General features: G+C 37.2%; 1 protein-coding gene across 7 annotated transcripts in view; it reads left to right on the forward strand.

Moving 5' to 3' along the window:
* EIPR1 (EARP complex and GARP complex interacting protein 1) overlaps window positions 1–13,215 on the forward strand; it is a 230,276-nt gene that overhangs the window by 34,632 nt on the left and 182,429 nt on the right. For 4 of the 7 annotated variants that reach the window (XM_069108678.1, XM_069108676.1, XM_069108675.1 and 1 more), the window contains one exon: window positions 4,068–4,200. The exons of 1 other annotated variant lie outside the window; for it this stretch is intronic. Coding sequence is in view for 2 of the 6 variants with exons in the window: in XM_069108676.1 (XP_068964777.1) it covers window positions 4,068–4,200 (133 nt within the window). In the remaining 4 variants the exon portion in view is untranslated. Of the gene's footprint in view, window positions 1–637; window positions 733–4,067; window positions 4,201–13,215 lie in introns of all 7 variants that reach the window. 2 more of the 7 variants (XM_069108677.1, XM_069108679.1) reach the window with 1 other exon arrangement.

The following is a 13,215-nucleotide window of genomic DNA, read 5'->3' on the forward strand; positions in this document are numbered from 1 at the left end:
TGTCTAAACTCCTCAAAATGGCTGTTTACAATAGATGCTTTTACTTCCTCTCCTCTCACTCTCTTCTTAACCCTCTACAATCTAGCTTCTGGCATTATCATTCCACTGAAATTACTTTCTTCAAAGATACCAGTAATCTTTTAGTTGCCAAATCCAGCAACCTTTTCTCATTCCTCATTCTTGACCTCTCAGCATTCAGCATTTGACACTGTTGATCACTCTTCTCTTCCTTGATAATCTTTTTTCCCTAGATTTTTGGAACATCAAGCTCTGTTGATTTTCATTTTACTAGCTGATCACTCCACTCCTTTTATGTCTCCTTTGCTGGATCCTCCAGATCATACCCTTAACTGAAATTTCCCCTCAGGGTCCTGTCCTGTCCCTCTTCTCTTCTCCCTCTATACTACTTCACTTGATCATCTCATCAGTTCTCATGGATTTAATTATCATCTCTATGAGGTTGATTCTCAAATCTACCTCTCTTGCCCCAACTCTCTCCAACCTCACATCTCCAGCTGCCTTTCAGACATCTTGAACTGGATATCCAGTAGACATCTTAAATTCAGTATGTTCAAAACAGAACTTATATTCTTTGTTCTTAAACTCTCCCATTCTCTTCTCTTTCCTATTTTTGTAGAGGGAAACACTATCCCCTCAGTCCCTCAGACTTGCATCCTAGGAGTCATCCTGGATTTCTTATCTCTCACCTCCCATATCCAGTGTGTTGCCAAGGTCAGTCGATTTCACTTTTGCAGCATGTTTCAAATATGTTGCCTTCTCTCTTCTTACACTGCCAGCACTCTGCAAACCCTCGGCTTTTTGCCTCCTGTTGGGGGCTGCCAGCCTCAAGCCTTTCCTCACTCTCACCATCCTCCATTTAGCCACTAAAGTGATTTTCTTAAAATGCAGGTCCAAATATGTCATTCCCCTGTTTAAAAAATGTTAGTTGTTTTCTGTTGTCTCCAGGAGTAAATACAAAGTGCTCTGTTTGGCATTCGAAGCCCTTTAAAATCTAGCACCTCTTACCTTTCCAGTCTTCTTACACCTTACTCCCTGACACATACTTTTTCATCTAATAACACTAACCTTCTAGCTGTTCCAAGAGTAAAACACTCCATCTCTTGGCTCTGGGTATTCTCTCTGACATGCTTAGAATGCTTTCCCCTCCTTCACTCTGATCACTGATCTCACTGGTTTTCTTTAGTTCCCAACTAAAATCTGACCTTCATCAGGAAGCCTTTCTCAAGCCCTCTTAATTCCAGTGCCTTCTTTCCTTATTTTTTTCCCATTTATACTATATATAGATTGTTTTGTATATATTTGTTTGCATGTTGGCGCCCTCATTAGATTATAAGCTCCTTGAGGTCAGAAGTGAAACTGTGACCCACATGTAGATTTGAAGATGGATAAAGAATCACTGTACAAGTGTTATAGGAAACTTTCCTTGATGGGTTGGCAAATGAAATCAGCAGGTAAAGAGCAATGAAACCAGATACACTATTATATGCTGAGGCACAGTGGCCCTTGTGCTTTAGGACATATAGAAGAAGTATCCATTTGTGTTTATTCTTATTTTGGCATACGAAATAGTGGTTATCAAGTTCACAAAATCTGGGAAGAAGAAAAAGTTGTGAGATTTTTCTAATTTGTGCTAGTATGAAAAGGCGTAGTTTAATTTTTAAAAATTAAGATGAATTCAAATGAACTAATCACTAAAGGTTTACTTTCTTATTGTTTGTCATAGTTACCTATATAAATTTTGCAGCTTAGAAGTTGTTAGCAAAAACTATCCTTTTATATAGATAATACATTATGCTCAAAGTATGGAGAAATTTTCATCATTAAAAAAATTTCCTTGGGAAACTTTAGTTCCTTATTCATTGTGTGAATGTCTGTTGAGCACCTATTCTTTACTTATGATTTTCATCTGTCTTTTTTCCAGAATGCCTAGAAACTGCATATATATTAAACCAATATATGAGTCATTTAGATATGGAAGAGTATAGAAACCATCATAGAGAAGCCAAAGAAATGGGGAAAACCAGACACAGTGGCAATGAAGTGCCTCTTTTACAACAAGGTTAATTAATTTAACAGGTTTTAATTAAATACCTGCTATGTCTAAGGTACTGTGCTATAATAATAACTCCACTGAAATTGGATTTCAGTTGCTCACTGAAGTATGATAGTAACACTGGGTCTCAAAGGCTAGGCCATTGGGGCATAAGCTTCCAGAAATAAAAGTATAAAGACCTATAGTGTGGGTACACCTGTTATCAGAGGACCAATCTGACTCATAAGTAGAAGGTTGGCTACTAGGTGATTATTTTTTCAGTAATAGAAACTCATTGAGATGTTAAGACAGTTTCCTGAAATCATATTGAAGTATTAATAATAATTATTTAAGTAATTAATAATTAAGTCATATTGAAGTATTAAAGTGAGTAGTAGTTCATATTTAAATTTGCATCTTAAAGTTACAATTCATATGGAGTATTTTATTTGGGATTGCTATATGATGTAGGTAGTGTTTGTTCTGTTGTATCCATTTTACAGATGAGGAAACTGAGGCTTAGAGAGCTTATCTGATTTGCCTAAGGTCACAAAACTAATACATGATAAAGATGGATAATTATAGCAAAGGTAAAGTGTCTTACTGCCACTAGTTTTATGAAAATAGTTATCTGATATTTTACCACTATTCATTTTGTGGGCAAAATGTATCATGTCTCTAACTAATCACAAGGACTGATTGCTGTTAGACTCTTTCCTTTCCCACCTTTTAAATAAAAGTTATAAAGGGAAACCTTAATTTAGCCTATTTTCCTCTCCCCTAAAATTAATTCATAGATATGTTAGTTTATGTGAGTTAAGTGTAGAATAAAGAATGATTAAGGGCGGCCAGGTAGCACAGCGAGTAAGAGCTCCGGCTCCAGTGTTGAGAAGACCTGGAGATCGAATCCCGGGCTCAGACACTTAGCACCCACCCAGAAACACCTGGCCGTGTAACCTTGAGCAAGTTACTTAACCCCAATTGCTTAAAAAAAAAAAAAAGAATGATTAAAACTACTCTTACCCTCAATCATGTGCACAGTCAATTATGAGCCTAAATAAGTTATTCATTCCACACACCCCACTATCCTGGGGAGAGTTGTAGGGTCCCAGGATTTTTAGAGTTAAAACAAACTTTCTTGATTATTTAATCTGTTTCTCCTATCTCCCATTGACAGGTAAAGAAACTGCAATGTAAAAAAAAGTTTTAGTGATTTTCCCAAGTCTTTTGATTCCCAATCTAGTACTCTTTTCCACCATATTGCACTGTTTTCTTGATTAACATAGTGGAATTTTGCCTCTCTTGATAACCAGCACAAGTGGCAGGAAAGATAACCTCATCTCCAGGGTTGCAAAGACACATGGTAGGAGCCTTTGTGTCTGTGCAGTTCCATTCCTGTGATTGTTATTTGCCATATGATAGAGTATCTTGATTTAGAAAAATCTTCAATGCAGTAAAACAAAGCTGTACTTTGTTGTCCATACTTGACATTCCATCTGCCACCTTCAGATCTTTGTATATCCTCATGTCTAGAATGCTTTTTTCACCTTTGCCTCTTGAATCCGCAGGTGTGATCAAGGCTCAACTTAAATGCCAGCTCCTGTAGGAACCCTTTCTGAGCTTTTCCCTTCCCCTCTGGTTCTTCCCCAAATTCCTCCCCAAATCACTTATGTACAAATTTTGTATTTATTTATTGATATGAATGCTTCTTGCTTTCAGTAAAATATAAGCACTTTGAAGGCAGTGTCTGTTTCTCTTTTTTGTCTTTTTATCCCCAGGGTCCAGCATTGGGTCTGACATGTAGAGGCCCTCTGTTGAATTGAACTGAACCAGTGCCTTGCCTTTGAGCAGAATGCATTGTGAATGAAATCACAAAAGTGTTATAAAAGAGTAACAGTTAATTAAAGTAGATATGTCATAAAATTTCCATTTAATTGTTACATGTAATCATATTTAATTAAGACTCACAGGAAAATGTTTGAAATCCTAATGTGCTCTTTTATTATATTTGTAGATCCACATCATAGATTTTGATGATGAAAATAATATTATAAACAAAAATGTTCTGCTCCATCAAGTGGGTGAAATTTGGCATATTAGTACCAGTCCAGCTGATAAAGGTGTGCTAGCAACCTGCTACAATCAAAGTAAGTTCCTTTTTACTTCAATGTATATATATGCCTAGGAGGCAGAAACATTTAGGACTGTTTGTCCATTGTGGTAGGAGCAGTGCCCCAAGCCCCATATGTGTCTAGAGTAGTTTTTTCTTTTTTTAAATTAACTAATTAATTAATTTTTAGTTTTCAACATTCATTTTCACAAGATTTTGAGTTACAATTTTTCCTCCCCATATTTCTCTACCCCTACCCCAAAACAGCAAGCCTACTGAATACCCTTTCCCCAGATCTGTTCTCTTATTTCCTCCCCCATCATCCCCCTAATTTCTAGTAGGGCAAGATGGGTTTCTCTGCCCTAGGACCTGTATATCTTATTTCCCAGTTGCATGAAAAAAATAAAATTTTAAACCTTTGTTTTTAAAACTCTGAGTTTCAGATTTTTTCCATTCTTTCCCCCTTACCCACCCCCACTGGGAAGAAAAGCAATTCAATATAGGTTGTACATGTGTGGTTACCCAAATCATTTCCATAGTAGTTATATTGTGAAAGACTAGTTATATTTCCCTCCATCCTATCCCACCCCCCACTTATCTATTTTCTCCATTGACCCTATCCGTTTTCAAAAATGTTTGCTTCTATTTCAAAAATACCCTCTCCCCCAATCTGCCCTCCCTTCTGTCATCTCCCCTCTTATTCCCTACCCTCCTATTTTCTTATAGAGTAAGATACCCAATTGAGTGTGTATATTATTCCCTCCTTAAGCCAAATTCAATGAGAGTAAGGTTGTCCCATTCCCTTTCACCTTCTTGCTTTTCCCCTCCATTGTAAGTTTTCTCTTGCCTCTTTGATATGAGATAATTTACCCTAATCTATCTCTCCCTTTCTCCTTATCCCAATAAATTCCCCTCTCACCCCTTAATTTTATTTTTTTAGATATCATCCCTTCATATTCAACTCATCCTGTGCCCTCTGTCTGTGTATACATGGACATACATGTGCCCACACTCACATACATATTTATATACACATACATCCTCCTATACATACATATATATGTATGTATACATATATATTCCCTTCAACTATCCTCATACTGAAAAAAGTCTTATGAGTTACAGTGATTGTTTTTCCATGTAGTAATGTAAATAGTTCAACTTAATAAGTTCCTTATGATTTCTTTTTCCTGTTTACCTTCTCATGCCTCTCTTGCTTATTGTATTTGAAAGTCAAATTTTCTGTTCAGCTCTGTTTTTTTTCATCAAGAATGCTTGAAAATCCTCTATTTCATTAAATGACCATATTTTCCCCTGTAGCATTATACTCAGTTTTTCTGGGTGCTTGATTCTTGGTTTTAGTCCTGGCTCCTTTGACCTCCAGAATATCATATTCCAAGTCCTTTGATCCCTTAATGTGGAAGCTGTTAGGTCTGTGTTATCCTGATTGTGTTTCCACAATACTCAAATTGTTTCTTCCTGACTGCTTGCAGTATTTTCTCCTTGACCTGGGAACTCTGGAATTTGGCTATAATATTCCTAGGAGTTTTCTTTTTGGGATCTTTTTCAAGAGGCGATTGGTGAATTCTTTCAATTTTTATTTTGCCCTCTGGTTCTAGAATATCAGGGCAATTTTGCTTGATAAATTCTTGCAAGATGGTGTCTAGGCTCCTTTTTTGATCATGGCTTTCAGGTAGTCCAATAATTTTTAAATGATCTTTCCTGGATCTATTTTCCAGGTCAGTGGTTTTTCCAATGAGATATTTCACATTGCCTTCTATTTTTTCATATGTTTGCATCCGTTTTATAGTGTCTTGATTTCTCATAAAGTCATTAGCTTCCATTCGCTCCAATCTAATTTTGAAGAGGTTATTCTCTTCAGTGAGTTTTTGAAATTTCTTTTCCTTCTGGCAAATTTGACTTTTTAAGGCATTCTTCTTCTCATTGGTTTTTAGGGCCTCTTTTGCCATTTGAGTTAGTCTTTTTTTTTAAATTATTCAGCAAATTAACCCATTTATTGTTGGACTATGGTCTATAGATATTTGATAAAATTTTACTGGTCTTTCAATTCCTTCAATCTTCTTCTGATGGCAGATTTGACTGTGACTGCAGAGGTGGTATTGTAGGTCCATGCACCACCAGCTACTATTTTCATACAGCATCCACAGTGCCAGATACCCACAGCCTGTCTCTTCATTTTGGTCTTGCCACAGAAGGAGCAGGTATACTTGGCATTCTGGCTAATTTCAATTTTCTTCACTATTTTTCTGAGGGATGCACCATAACATGTTCTATATTTACCAACAGTTCTGACCTTCTTGGTATGTTTTGCCATGTTAGTGGTTCCGGGGCTGGAGCTTGGAGAGGCAGTCAGTCTATTTTTTTTTTTTAAAGCAATTGGGGTTAAGTAACTTGCTCAAGGTTACACAGTCAATTGTTTCTGGGTGTGGTGCTAAGTATCTGAGCCCAGGTCTCCCGACTCTGGAGCCAGTGCTCTTACTCACTGCATCACCTGGCCGCCCCAGTCAGTGTATTTTTTAAGGTATTATATTCCTCAGTGTATTTTTGGGTCTTCTGTAGCAGGCTGTTGACTTGCTTTTCATGATTTTCTTGAATCATTCTCATTTCTCTTCCCAATTTTTCCTCCACTTCTCTTACTTGATTTTCAGAATCCTTCTTGAGCTCCTCCAAGGCCTGTAACCAGTCCATATTTTTCTTGTAGGCTTTTGATGAAGAAGTTCTGACTTCACTGTCTTCTTCCCACTTTATGCCTTGATCGTTTTTGTCCCCAAAAAAGGATTCTATGGTCTGTTTGTGCTTCCTCTGCTTGCTTATATTGCCAGCCAATTACTTGACTTTTGAGCTCTTTACCGTGGTAGAACTCTGCTTCCAGAATGGAGAGAGCTATGTCTCAAATTGTTGGGGGTTTCGTAGCTGCTGGAACTATTAGGAGGGCGCCATCTCTACAGCCCCCACAAGCTCTGGCTCACTGGTCACATACCCCAGGACCACCACCCACGACCATGATCCAGATCCAAGCAGGTTAAAGCAAGAGCAATTACCCTCTGAATGGTCACTTGGTCCCCTTACGATCTGCAGACCAGAAGATCTGGAAGCATCCACAGGGTGGCAGCAGCATGGCCGCTGCCCCTCTTGCCTTTTTTCGCCCTGGGGACAGGGGCCGGACCTTGCTCTTCAGTCCTCCCTGTTCCAGCAGAGTTCAGCACTGACCTTTTATTTTGTCTTTGGCATTTATGGGTTGAGAAATCTGGAAACCACCACAGCTACTGATGATTCACTGTTCTGGTGGCCGCTGGTCGGGGCCACCATGGGGCTGGAACTGCACGGCTCACACTGAACTGTGCTTGGCTCCCAGCTAGGTATAACAGACCCTTCCTGTCTGCCTGCCAGGCTTCTTTCAGTGGGAGATTTGTTTCTCTCTGTCACTTTGTAGGTTCTGTAGCTCTAAAGTTTTTTTAGAGTCATTTTTTACATGTATTGGAAGTGATTAGAGTGGGAGCCTACATCATGTTTGTGCTTCTACTCTGCCATCTTATTAGTTTTTTCTTAAAAGGTCTTTATACTGTCCCAGAGACTTAATTGACTCATTGGTTTAAAGGCTTGGGTTGTTGAGTTAGCTGCCTAGGTATGAAACCTCCAACACATTAGTGCCCCTCTCAGACTTTTGTCAGCCAGATGATCATAGGTGACATAGAGGCAAGGAAACTATAGTGCTCAGCTGAATCAGTGCTGCAAATCTGCTGAATGTCCTTCCATTGCTTACCAAGTCTTTCCCTTACTAGGGCTAAGCAAACCTCCTTTTGTTAACTGGCCTACGTTCTGCAAATGTTTCCCTTTGTTCCATCCTTAAACCTAATACTCCAAATAATCCTGAGTCAGATGTGGCTTACTTATTGCATCAGTCATTTCCCAAATGAATCAGTGGGAAGTTGGTCAAAACAAGAATCCAACTTTTAAAGATTTATGAATCAATGAAGTTACTGTTTCTCATCTAGGGTACTCTAGTCGCCATATGCATGCCTCTGCACTGATTGTCTTCTGTTCCTGGAATGCACTCCCTCTCACCTCTGTTTCTTAGAATCCTTCATTTCTTTTAAGGCTTTTCTTAAGACCACCCTTTACATGGAGATTTTCCTTTTCTGATCCCACCAGCATTCCATCACTTTGTAACGATTTAATACCCACATATACATACATATGTATATGTATACATGCACACCCACATATACTCACGTGTACTATGTACATAATACAATACTATCCAATGCACACATATCATATAATACATATGTGTATGTGTGTGTGTGTGTGTGTGTGTGTGTGTGTGTGTGTGGTGTATCTTCCCCAATGAGACTACAAGCCCCTTGAGGGTAAGGATTGTTTTTGTATCCCCAGTATCTGGTAGCACAGTTTCTGGAATATGTTAGGTTTTTAATAAATGTTTGTTGATTGATTAATGCATACATAAAAGTTGCAGTTATTATGAGCAGATGTTCTCAGAAATGATTATATTACTGAGGTGCTTAGAAGAAAAGCTGGGATCCCAGATGCACCAAATGCTTTTAGTACCTTGGGAAGCTTTAGTCTAGAGTAGAGATTTTTAACATGGGGTCCATGCCCTTTTTTTTTTTTTAAAGTAATTGGGGTTAAGTAACTTGCTCAAGGTTACACAGCCAGTTATTTCTGGGTGTGGTGCTAAGTATCTGAGCCCGGATTCGATCCCAGGTCTCCCGACTCTGGGGCCAGTGCTCTTATTCGCTGAGCCACCTAGCCGCCCCTAAGCAATTGGGGTTAAGTAACTTGCTCAAAGTTACATGGCCAGGTGTTTCTGGGTGGGTGCTAAGTGTCTGAGCCTGGATTTGATCCCCGAGGTCATCCTGACACTGGGGCCGGTGCTCTTACTCGCTGAGCCACCTGGACGCCCCCATGTACTTGTTTTTAAAAAAATATTTTGATAACTTGTATTTCCATACAATTAGTTTCCTTTGTAATCTTACATCCTTTACGTACTTAAAAGTATTTTTCTAGAAGGGGTCCTTTTGTTGAGACAAAAGGATCCATGACACAAAAAAAGATGAAGAACTCCTGGTCTAGGGCTTGGCTGATAGGTGTTTAGCGGTCAGAATGTGAAGAAAGCTGGTGCCCACATAATTAGCAAGCTGTTTATGAGCATATAAAAAGTGACTTTTGCCTCATTTTGTAGGTGTGCTTTTATATCATATATTGAAGTTAATAGATAATGAGAGTACAGGACCATTTCAAATAACATTTAGTAATTTAAAAAAACAACAACAAAAAACTTATGCAACGTTTATGTTAATGTGCCCTAAATATACCTCTTTTCCCTCTAGCCTATTGTTCTCTTGTCTAATTTTTTGCTTCTCTGGGCTGATTTCCAGTAGTGTCAAACTAAATATTTGTGAGACTAAACTGACCATGTCTCTTCCTTAATTCTCCTTTCTCTGTCACTGTCAATAATACCAGCTATCAAGCTTTTGGCTTTGGAAAGAAAATGTCCCTTAATTATATTTTTTACTATAATTATACCAGGACAAAGTCTTCGTGTTTTTTTCTATTCATGGTCTAAAAATGATTTTTCCATTTCACATACCATCCAGAGACTTTTTGTATGTACTGTTTATTATCCATTCTGTCACTTTTTTTCTTTTACACTCTCTAGGTCCATTGAAATATTATTATAGGCATTGCTTCCCTTTCCTGCCAACTTAGCCAACATTATTCCCCTTTGCTTAAATTGGTTGCTTTTGAATTTTAAAATTCTCTGTTATTAGATTTTCTATTTTCTGTAAATCCTTCTACAGCTTTGCCTCTACTTAGCATTTTCTTTGTCTTCTTTGACACTACTGTTTTTCAGGACCAAAATTCATTTCTGAAAGATCTTTGCTGGCATTTACTTTTACTGTTGTCAACTACAGGATTTCATTCAGATCATCTTATCTGTTAGAATATCCTCTCAATGAAGGCTCTCCAAGTTTCCTCTTCCTCTCTTCCTGTAAATCCCTTTATACATTGACATTTAATGATATTTGTTGGGCTTAGATTTGTGTGAATTTATATTTTTTTAAATCAGCTCAGGAGGTAGTTTATTTCTTGCTAAGCATTTTTCCCTTCAGGTAGAGTAAGTTGTTATCAGGTGGTCAAAACATCTAAACCTTCCAAAGGTATGATTAATTGAGAGAGAAAGAAGAACATTTTTTTCTTCTCAAACAAATCTTCTTATTAAAATAAATAGTAATAAATTTAAATAACTATGATTTTTTTAATTAAAAAAATACAATTCAGTATTTTATTTTTAGTTCCAAATTATCTCCCCTCCCTCATTAACTGTGAAGGCAAGAAAAAGAAAACTCTTTAAAGTGTGTATAGTCAAGCAAAACAATTTCTGCATTAGCCACGTTCAAAAAAAGAAAGAAAATATACTTCAGTATGCATTCTGAGTCCCTCACCTCTTTATCTGGAGGAGATAGTATGTTTTATCATGAATTGTTTAAAATTGTTTGGTCATTGTGTTAATCTGAGTTTCTAAGTATTTCAGAAATACTTATCTTTACAGTATTGTTGTTATTGTATAAATTATTATTCTGTTTCTGTTCCCTTCCCTTTGCATCAGTTCATACAAGTCTTTCCAGGTTTTTCAGAAAACATCACCTTTGGCATTTCTTTTAGCTCAGTAGTATTTCATTACCTTCATGTACTATAAATTGCTTAGCTATTACTTAGTTCATGGGTATCCCCTCAGTTTCCAATTCTTTGCTAAAAAGAGCTGCTATAAATATTTTTGTGCTATAGGTCTTATCTCTTTAGGGACATGTATCTAGAAGTAGTATTGCTAGATTAAAGGGAAAACACAGTGACATTTTGGGTGTATTCCAACTTTCAGAATAGTTGAACCAATTCATAGCTCTACCAGATAGTGCATTAGTGTACCTATTTTCCCTCAGCCCCTCCAATATCTGTCATTTGTCTCATCTGTCATCTTTAACATCTTTGGGTGTGAAGTGAAACCTCAAAGTTGCTTTAATTTTAATTTCTCTAATTATTAGCTTGTCTCTCAATTTTAATCACTTCAGTTTAATTCAGTTCAGTTCAATGTACCAATCTTCTCCAGATTTAAATAGAATTTTTCCTTCAATTTACCTTGAATTTTTAAACTTAGAATCATAGCCTTCTCAAGACACATTGATAGTTCTGGTACTTCTGATTAGCTTTGTCCATAAGGCAGGTTACTTAATCTTTTAGTAATTTTCTTCTGTGTTTTTTTTTTAATCTTTTATCTGGAAGATTAATCTGACTACTTTAAAACCAGGGATGAAAACGACTTTCTTAGGACATATGGTTAGATCCAGGAGTGCTTCTGATATCCTAGATTTGGAAGCTACCCCAGAAGGTATTAGTCCAACACCTACTTGTAGCATGATTACTAGTAGAAATTAGAAGCTTTCTGAGGCTATCCTGTGTAGCTTCTAGAATGGGAAGATGGACTTATTCTCTAAAAGTGTATTACTCTGTCATGGGGAGAAGCAAAAAGAGAAATCAGGTTAACATTTTCTCCATTTCCTTTTGTGAGGGGGGGGTGCAGATTGTGATACCCTTTGATTCTTTTCCAAATAGAAGAGTGTTGGTAAGCATTTGATTGCATCATTACCTTAGTTCTTTGACCTTTGAATATCCGGTCACTATGAGAATATTTATATGGCACTCAGAGGTTTTGAGAGTACTTTTCACAAATTAGCTCATTTGATCTTCATAACACTTTGGGGTAGATAATATTACCTCCATTTTATACATAAGGAAACTGAACTTTTGAGAGGTGGCCAAGGACATGTGGGTAATAACTATCAGTGTTGGAATTTGACCCTGGATATTTCCTAGCCCTAAATTTAATACTCTCTCCACCATACCATGCTATTTCTCTTTCTGACCTGAATTCACTAAACTCTGGGGAATTATCTTACTCATAGTAGTAAATAGAGAAGTTCCTTCTAATATGGATGGACTTTTGAAAAGGCCTTAGAACTCCTTAAAAAGAAAGATAAAAACAAAACAAACTTAATAACCATTTAGTTAACTTCATTTTGGGTCTTTATGTTTCAAATAGATTTCTAGGCTCACAGTTCAGTAAATAAAATAGAAATTAAAATGCATGCAAATATGGTGGAAATGGAATACCGCTGAATTAGGTTAAAATTCAGGTTTTAATTTGTCATTCCATTAAAAGGTATTTGGAAAGATTGGAGGTGTCCTATGTGCTACATATTTGTCAATTTGTATTTCTCGTATGTTGCTTTTTTTTTTTTTAATGATGTGTAGACTAGAAGCAGGTTTTTTGGATGAAGACAACCTTTTGCATGGTCTACTTTTTTTTAAAGCAGGTTTTACAAGCCCTACTGAAAGTTATTCTTTGAAGGTTACAGGATGAAAGATTTAGACCCAACAACTGAAAGACATATTGATGCTATTAACACATTGACCCCAAACAGTAGTTTGTTTATCCACCTTGATGATTCTCTGCTAACTTGTTTCCCTTCCCCAGTTGTTATTTCCTTTCTTTGATCCCTTTTGGCTGTTAAGAGGCTATCATATTTTGATATTTTTGGCTAATATGATCCATATGCCATATGCCACATGATCCACAAACTATTAGATCATATCCTGGTGAGGGACTAGTGGCTAGGGATGGAATAGGACAGGTAGGTGGTGACTGAGGTACCAATCCTGAGACACATATCCCAAGAATTGTTATGTAGCAATAAACTCATATAGTATCATACTTTTTTAGCTAACTTTTGCCTTTTGTGAGTCTGCAGGGGTTTTGTTTATTTTGTGGTCAGTTGGCAAGGAGGGTAAAGAGTTGGGTCTTCCCTTGCAAAATGGCAGTCCAATTGAAGAAGCTTGCTAATTCTTTCCCAGAGATATCCTGAGATGTCTGCTTTCTGGGAGTGTTTAGCACTGGTTCATTCTGAAGCTCGCTTAGCTCAGTTCTAGGATACGTGTCTTACTGCTATAAACT

The sequence above is a fragment of the Petaurus breviceps genome, unplaced genomic scaffold (assembly GCF_028583685.1).
Source record: "Petaurus breviceps papuanus isolate PSGF00001 unplaced genomic scaffold, PetGlider_PUasm1.0 90418, whole genome shotgun sequence".
Taxonomy (NCBI): domain Eukaryota; kingdom Metazoa; phylum Chordata; class Mammalia; order Diprotodontia; family Petauridae; genus Petaurus; species Petaurus breviceps.